Source organism: Pagrus pagrus, assembly GCF_965226575.1.
Source record: "Pagrus pagrus genome assembly, chromosome: 13".
Lineage (NCBI taxonomy): Eukaryota > Metazoa > Chordata > Actinopteri > Spariformes > Sparidae > Pagrus > Pagrus pagrus.
In genome coordinates, this window is record NC_140197.1 from 5,038,138 (window position 1) to 5,047,283 (window position 9,146).

The 9,146-nt window shown below is 41.7% G+C and overlaps 1 protein-coding gene across 1 annotated transcript; it reads right to left on the minus strand.

Annotated features, from left to right (window-relative positions):
• Nucleotides 1–701: 701 nt before the first annotated feature.
• On the minus strand, nucleotides 702–8,853 carry LOC311268432 (serine/threonine-protein phosphatase 4 catalytic subunit B). The gene is made up of 9 exons (XM_084372090.1): nucleotides 8,690–8,853; nucleotides 7,762–8,052; nucleotides 6,714–6,765; nucleotides 6,570–6,620; nucleotides 4,267–4,368; nucleotides 3,899–4,072; nucleotides 3,617–3,743; nucleotides 3,212–3,401; nucleotides 702–1,651 (listed from the first exon to the last, which is right to left on the minus strand). The coding sequence occupies exons 2-9, from the start codon at nucleotides 7,869–7,871 to the stop codon at nucleotides 1,522–1,524; spliced, it is 936 nt and encodes a 311-aa protein (XP_084228216.1). The 5' UTR covers nucleotides 7,872–8,052; nucleotides 8,690–8,853; the 3' UTR covers nucleotides 702–1,521.
• Nucleotides 8,854–9,146: the final 293 nt, after the last annotated feature.

A 9,146-nucleotide genomic window follows, 5' to 3' on the forward strand; every position in this document is an offset into this window, starting at 1 on the left:
TTACCCTTCAAACCTTTCTTTAGCCACAGTATTTTCCCTTGTCTTCATGAACACATGCATTGCTCAGCTGCACATCAACAATGATGTTAGTATGTCTACAGCCTTAATATTTTAATAATCCCACGCATAATTGTTCTGTGCAATTTTATGTTTTACATTTGAGACACACGGGGTGATTTCCCTCAGTGAGACATGATGGATGCCTCCTCTCTAAGATTGCGATGTAATAGCAAAATCTGAACCCACATTAATCACATGACATAAATGGTTGGAGTGTGACTAATGGACTAACTGTTCATACAAACAGGAATCCCGGATAAACAGACAGTTAAACAGTTAAATGATCAGTGTAGGAAATCTTAGTGACAACACACCATCAGATTGGCAGCAATGTTCATATCATGGTACAATGATTTTCAGAAATGATCGCATGAAAAATGTAGCAACGGTTTTATCTGCAGTAGTTTAGGTTGGGCTACACTTCAGTTTAGAAGAATGCTGCAGCGCTGTTTTGCTGTGAAACTTGTGACTTTCCATCAGAATGGGGGGAGGAGATGACTGAACTGAAATTCCATTTTTGGGAGAACTTATCCTTTAAATGTGACTCTTCCTACTGAGCTACTGACAACCAATGACGTCAAAAAGCATGGCTATATAACTATGGTCAGTATGCATGTCAGTAAACCACACCTGAAAATAAATCAGCATTGATACAAAAACTTTATTCTCACAATATCAAAAATGACAGACCTACAGAGATTTGTAGATTAAAAGGAATTAAGAGAGCAAACAATGGTGAATATAGTGACTCCTGTTGGCCAGTCATTACATTTCTGGTATTTGTTTGTGATGGTGCTAAGCAGCAGCACTGGGTATGTTAAATAGTGACACACATGACGAGGATGAAGGTTAAAACAGAAACATAAGAGCAAAGAGGGCTGGGAGAACAGGTCATTTCGCATTTTGCAACAATTATACAAAAATCAAAAACAAAGACAACGTATGCATTGAAGGAATTCCTTAAATGATGAGCTTGTGAAAATTCCTCATCTGCATATTATTGGGAAAAAAAAAGATTTAACTCCTTCCAATACTTCTAAAACTAAATGACAATGTTTGTCATGAAAAACATACTACAAGAGCGGTGGAGGTAAAGTCGGAGAGTGACAGTGTCGTATCTACAGAGAATGAGAAAGGAGAACAGACTGAAATGGAAGGAGGCTGAGGGGAGAAAGAAAATGGCCATCTTCTACAGCCAAGGAGAAGTGACAACAGTCATGTGCCCAGTATCCACCTCGCCCCCTACACCTTTCACAGCGACTGCTCTGTCAGGCTTGGGCAGTGTGGCAAAAATCCAGCTCATCAGGCTGAAGCTGTAAGAAGCTTCGCAGGGTTTGGCAGGTTTTCTGTCTAACTGCTCTGAGTTCAGACTGACAGAACTGTCCAGCAGCAGGATGGAGGGTGGCTTGTGAGAGATGGAACTGGAGATTTTGACACATTATGGCTGCCCGCTCAAAGACTTCACAGGAAATAGTCGGCTACTGGCTTCTTGGAGGGGATACCTCTGGTCTCTTGTGGTGCTGCCTCAAATATGATAAACTCCCGCTGTAGATGCTCATCCAGCTCCAAGATGGCCGCCACATTGCCACATCTGATTGGAAAGAGAAAAAGAAATGGTTAGGACATTCAGAAAACTTTAAAGAGCAAAGCATGGCTGTTTTCTAGATTATCAAGTCTGAAATCCTAACCTAATCAAGTTTGGGATGACATACAGGATTTAGTTTAGTGCTGCTTTTCCACCATAATAGCAGGATACACAGGTTTGTTTTAGCAAGTACACCTGCTAAAAATGGCATATTGACCCAATTGCCACTTCCCGCAGGCAAGGCTATGATTTTTATCTGAAACGTTAAGCTGTGCGTCACTGATATCACGTCACGAATACACCTGAAACCGTTGTAACAGAAGAGAAAACAATAGACCCATTGTGAAAGAAGCATCTGTTAAACGGTGTATAAATTCTTTTGAGCATCACAACCCCCGTGAAATGACTCGTGTCACTATCATAATTTGAGCCATTTGGAAAGTCTAGAAGAACCACACGATTAAATTATTTTATACCCATTCAAGTTAGCCGGGCGCTAAACTGGAAGTTAGCCAGCACTGTAGCCAATCCAGGTATTCTGATAGCCGGGGAGCTGGGTTTTTTGGGGTTCAAAACACCACTGAGCAGCTTTCATAGGAACGAACAGGGCTCCACCTCCAACACTGTGTCCAGTAATAAAACATCCTTAAACAGACCACAGACCACATCCCAAATTCCTTCTTTATTTAAGGGCCACCACTGGATGCTGAGAAAGCGGAATCACTTTGCGCAGAGGAATTTAGCGTGTTCAGCCGGGTCTTTAGATCAAAGAATGTACACATTCCCATTGCACACAAAAGCCCAATCTTTGAGTGTTAAAGTGGGATTTTTGACCTGTGGAAAAAGGGTATATCAAAAACATACCCAACAAGGCCATCTAAAAAGTTGAAGAAACCTAAAGGACACCTCACATCTAATTTTGAAGTGATAGTCTTTTGATGTGGGGTTGTACGAGGTACTTATCCCTAGTCAGTGTATTATGTGCATTAGATGACCATCAGCTCTCCCCCTGTATGGAAGAAGCAGCGCGTAGTACTGACAGGGAAGCAGAGCATTGTACTGCTAAACAGCACCGATAGCAGGATGTACTTAGCCACCTCAAAGAAGGCACTTAAAAAAAGAAATACGTAGAAATACAGATCTTGTTTGGTTAGGAGAATGTAGTCCCAAAGGAGAGGACTGTCTGACAAAAATGTAAAGCGTCAAAAATGTTCAAAACATAGCGTACACTTAAACAGATGTATATATTCTTAGGTGTGCCTTCTTTTAGGTGGCTAAAATACATCTTGTTGTTGGTGCTGTTTAGCAGTACAATGCTCTGCTTCCCTGTTGGCGCTACGTGCCGCTAATGTTTTGTTACCATCACTGTCAGTGTCCCAAAAGTGGTACGCCTAAGTGGTATAATGGCGTCTAAGCCTTTGCTGCGGTTTCAGAATCAGCCACGGTCCAAGCAGGACTAGCGTATGCAACAAGGTGACCAGTAATTTCAGGTCCCCACAACACATTCTTGCCATTGATATTATGTCCAGTCAAACAGGGTCTATGAGTTTTACTTTATCTACCCACCTGTAGCAGTAGTTGGGTGCTGACCACACAGTGAGAACTGTCTCATTGAAGTGCCACTTGTAGCCCTCCATGACCAGTTGGTGTGCTCGACAGATCATGTGGATGTCGTTGGCAGCGTTGAACTGGGCTACGACGTCGCTCCCAAACAAGTAGCCAGCACCTCTAGGACTCACTCCCCAACCTGTGGTGTCTATGGGAGGAAGGATGAGTCAGGTGAAAAGCTGCCATGGCATCAATGTTTGAGGGAGACAATTGTAAACTTTAAAAACTATTATTGTCTATCCAAATAAAATCCTACCACTATTGCCAATTTTCCTTTTATCTTGCTAAATACCATTTATTTAAACATTCATAAGCATACAGACTAATGCAATGTTTAAATGACTCGACAGGACACCTGTATACCTTCAGGATCTGACCACAGAAGGTCACACATTGGCCCATCATGGGGCACTTCCTGTTTTCTGTCAATGGTCCGGATCTGGTCCAGTGTTTGGATTGATGGAGACAAGCCACCATGCACACAGAAGATCTGAAAGACAGAGAGGAATGCATCTGATACATCTCATATGATGTCATATCATAAACTGAGAAGTCACTCAACCGGCTAAACTGTCAAGCCTCAGGGGATTTTAGTGCATGAAGTTTCGTTGTCATTGAAAGGAAATATTGGACAATGTATCTCACCTTTCCATCAATGATAGCAGAGAGGGACAAGTAGTCGAATATCTCAGTGCAGTATCTCCAGACGGTGACTGAGCCATACTTGCGTAAGCACTCGTCGTAGAAGCCGTAGACCTGGGTGATTTGCCGGGACTCATGGTTTCCCCGAATCAAGGTTATCCTGTCTGGATAACGCACCTAAGGAGAACCGCAGACATAGACACAGAGTCAGGGGATTTCATAAGCCCAAGAAAATAGAATATTAAGTTGACAGCGCAGCAAAAACAATGTGAGAATCTAATGACAAAACCTGCAGTACAGGTAAAGAGATCTGATCTCTTTTCAAAGTGCAACACTTCCACCTCTGGGAGAAAAGGATAAACCGTGTGTACCTTGAGAGCTAGCAGCAGGAGGAAGGTCTCCACACTGTAGAAGCCTCTGTCCACAAAGTCACCCATGAAGAGATAATTTGTCTCTGGGACATCGCCACCAACCTGTCATGTGGAAAGTTTAAAACAAGTTGTTTAATAATGGTATACTGGGATTTTTATGCAAATACATCAACATTACAAACAATGTCCCTAAGATTTTCAGTCAGATAGGACCTGTATCAAGCTTGACCTCACATCCGTTTGTCAGGAGTGCTGCTCCCCAATACAGACTAACAAACTGAACAACAGGCACAACGACTAGGTGCCATGACCTGCAAGCTGCAGAGTGAAACAAAATGCATCCTCCCCTAATTCCAAATTGTCAAGGAGATGTAGGTACACACATGACAAAAATATCCCGAAGACTCCTGAACCAAAAAGAACAACATCGCCCTTTTCCACTTCAACTTGATTAAAGGATAACTACCGTTTTTTACAACCTGGGCCTTATTTCTAGCAAAATATATGATCATTTACTCACCCAGATAACTTTGGTGTCATTTGGCATCGTTCGGACGAAATTAGATCCAGTGTAGCACCGCGTATATCCATATAATGCGAGTGATTGGGGCACAGAAGCGCATCCTCTATGAGCATTATCTGCCACGAAACTAGTTCGTTTCACCAATATTTTGTTACAATATGCTAGTGCTATTCGCCTCTGAGTCCGGGCTCGTCTGTTGTCAACATCCGGGGTCTGTAGGTTGACCTACTACCTCTGACCTGGAAGATGTCATCTCTGAGCTCTGCGCGCACCCGCGACAGCCCGGCTTGTTTACCAGTAGCTGCTACTGCTAGTTTGACCCTGGATGTTGATAACAGATGATCCCGGACTCAGAGGGGAATAGCACTAGCGTATCGTAACAAAATATTGGTGAAATGAACTAGTTTCGTATATAGAGGCTGTGTGTCGCTGCCCCGTCACTCGCATTATGGATATACGGCGCTACACTGGATCTTATTTCGTCCGAACGACTTCAAATGACACCAAAGTTATCTGGGTGAGTAAATGATCATATATTTTGCTAGAAATAAGGTCCAGGTTGTAAAAAACGGCAGTTATCCTTTAAGGCACAGCAGAAATGCAGCAAACAGGGTAAACAATTCCACTGACATATTTAACGGTCTATCAAAATTCAACAGTGCAACTGCAGTTAGCATGTCTGCATTACAGTGGGAGTATAATCACTTTTTGGCCCTGTATGTGCATTTCACGGCATTGCCAATGGTAACCAGACATTATAATACCTTCTGCAGTGAATTAAAGGACAACATTTTAAAGCAACATTATGAAACTATTCTACCTTCAGATAACAGCTTCAAAATCATACAGGAAACAACAACAACCTGCAAGCTAGCAACATACATGCTGAAAAAGTCAAGTTACTCTAACACTAGCTTGATCGCTAACAGTATGAACCTTAACAAGCTTGCAGCTGTTACCTTTTCTTTTGTGAAGATGTATGTTTTTTATTGCAAAGCTCGCCTCCCCACGTGCAAAACCAATTGACCCTGACACTTGCAAGGGGTAACCCTCACTGCATCCTGGGTTTAGCCCCATCCAAGACAATTGTGATTGGTTTGATGAATTGAACATTTTTTTCCTTAACGCACAATGACATTTGGTGCAGCCAGCCGTTTCTATGTTGCTGACACAGCACTATGGAGATAGGTCTGGCTATGCCACACTACCAAAAAAGACCAGAGGCAAGAGTAAATCTCAATCTGACTTTTAGTCTTCGGCTTCAGCTTTGGGGAAAATATAAAGCTGCAGACAGACACCAAGCTTGGCATTCCTGCTGTTGGACTAATAAGTAAGATTAGCTGGCTTGCTATGACTTGTGTTGTTGCACTTGCTTGATGTTTGGCTGTGCAAGCAAAGTTGTTTATTCTCTAGTTTTTGTCATAAGAAATTTATTTTAATCAAGACCAATGCACGTGCATAACCGTCTAACTTTACGACAGTGGTATATTGGTGAATTGCAATCTGAAACTGTAGGGGCGCAATACTGCACAAAATGCTACTTCTTGCAAGCCTTTCGATATTGCTTTAATCACAATTATCATGATAGATAATGCTTGGAAAGTAGAAACAAAACACACACAGAAATATCCTTTAGGACTTGTGCTCAGCAATGTAGATTCAGAATATTACACTCGTGTCCAGCACCACCAATCAACTTTAAAATACAACACCCCCGACAAATAAAAACGCAACAACTCAGTCTATAATGAGCAATGTGTAAGAAAAGATAGAAACTTACTCTAAACAGCTCTTTCAAGTCATAGAACTGACCGTGTATATCTCCACACACCTATGAGAAAAGAGAAAGACAAGACATTATTATCATAGGCCAATACAGACTGACCAATATATCAGTAGGGCTCTAATAGAAAATGTTACTTACTGTGACAGGAGAGTCTACTCTCTGAACGTTGCTTTCTTCAACCAGAATCTCTCTGAAAATACACATAACATTAATTTAATTAAGTTATAAAATGTAGTCATTTTTCAAGCAAAAATGTCAAACATTTTCTGGTTCCGTCGTATTAAATTGGAGGATTTTTATGCTGTTTTTTGTAATTTTTGATAATTAATTAGTCTTTTAGTTTTGGAGCGTTGGTTGGACAAAAGAAGCAATTTCAAGATGTCACTTTGGCCTCTCAGACATTGTGATGAGGTTTTTTTTATTTATTTTTTTACATTATATAGACTAGATTATTAATCGTGGGAAACCAACAGATTAATCTATAATGAAAATAATTAATTGTCACCCAAATGTTGACAACTTAAAGGGGTATTAAAACAAGCTATAAAAGAAACAGTTGTTATAGTGAGCTAATTAGCCAAGTACAGTGCTGGTTCCCAATATTATATTACACACTTATCCTAAGAACGCCATCCATTTCACCTTATAATATCAGCTACAGCGTCATGTTGATGGTACAGTGTGTTGTAACAGGGTGAATGGTGTCTCTGTCTCTTGTTTCTGCTCTATGTAACTTCAGTGAGAGGGTAGGATCACAGCGTTACATACATTTTTACTTCAACATACAAGTTTTCAACTCATCACATGGTTCTGATGTCATGAGTTTAGTTTGTAGTTAGCACCTATGCTACGTCTGATAAACTGTTACACGCCTGGGATTTGTATTTACCACAGTGGTGTTGCACTCAAACTGTGGGGAGCTGTGACATGGTGCGGTATGGCAGTGACATACCAAAGTTACAGCCGTGATATACCGTTACAGCTGATAATTAATAATTATGTTCAAGATTTGAATGTAGTATGTAAGTAGGACACGACTTACTTATTCTAAATCTTTGCATCAATTAGTGTCGAGTGTCGTCCCTGCTACCCAGGTCACTTGATACATGGCATTAATCAAAAAGTCTGCTGACTCCTGTATATATTCAACATCTGTTCACCGTGTCTGTACAAGTTGATCCATTACCTGGCTTTGGCACACAGTGCTTTCACTTCATTTTCCTTAATGAGCTCACAGCGTCTGAGCTGCTCTATCTGTCGGTCCAGGTCACTGATGTCCCCCATTGTGACACACATAGGGAGAGCTGCTCACACACTATGGTCACACACTCCTCTTCTGTCACACCGGGCACACTGAAATAACAGACTCTCTTTCCCAGGCAATGGAGCGGACAGTCGCAACGACCCCCTTCCTCGGATATAGACTGGGCCCTTCAACACTTCAGGTTCTTGGTGTGTGGATGTGCAGAATAAGGAACTGTGGGGGGAAATGCGTTGACGCAATTAAACAACAAACCTGAATTAAAGCGAAACAACATTCACGTATCCAGGCAAACATGTTCAACGTTTGTTGCTTGATAACTTGGGCCTATTTCCTCAAACTGCTTCCTAACTAAGAGATAACCAGAATCTAATAAAAACATTGGAAAACTCACATCATATTGCTTGTTTCTATGCCCAGAGTACAGATGAAAAATGTAGCAAGCATTATTTATTCGTCAAGGAATTTAAGGGCCTATGGGCGTAGCTAAACAGTAAGCTAACATTAGCACGTTAGCTTACATCACTGCTAACGACGTCAGCGAGCAACTGATTCTTTGATAACTTAGCCGACCATTTTGTTTGGGATTCTTTTCCTGAAGGTTTACGCTAATGTCTGCCAACTGGTATCGAACAGCTACACATGCTTATTGTAATGATTGTCTGAAGAAACGTATTTAGGTTAGCTGGCGAAAAGCTGTATGTTAGCTGGCTAACTACGGCTGTCGGGGCACCAACACTGGTTAGCGCTCCAAGGCTAACTTCGTGAGCAAGCTAGCTAAAGCTAGCAAGTCGCTATCAAACCGATTCACATAACGCCGCTGATTCGACGAAACATGCGTTAGATTAATTACCGTCAAGTGGGTAACAGCAGAAGTTTGAGAGACAAGTAGCACTATGTTTCATTCCGTGGATTGTGTGGTCTTCCACCGTCCACCGGCTCCTCGTCTTCCCCCGGTATCGTCTTTGCCGGTTCACTCCTGCCGTGCTCATGAACGCTAACGACTTGACTGGAACTTCCGGTGTAGGGAACGCGCATTGGAGTGCGCTGAGAGGAGGCGTCCTGCAGCCACAGTGTAGCGCTTCATTTGTTCAGTGTGAGCAAATGTTAGATGTTCATTAAATCTGAAGAAGGGACGGACGCTAGAAAGTTCGGAAATAAATTATATGACAATAAAAATGAAAATTGAAGTCACCATCCAGTCAAAAATAGCATCTTGCTATCGTTCGACCTTCACTGTGTGAATTATGTCCTGTATGTGCGGTCTGGTCCGATACTTTCATGGTCAGGTGGTAACTATCACACAACAT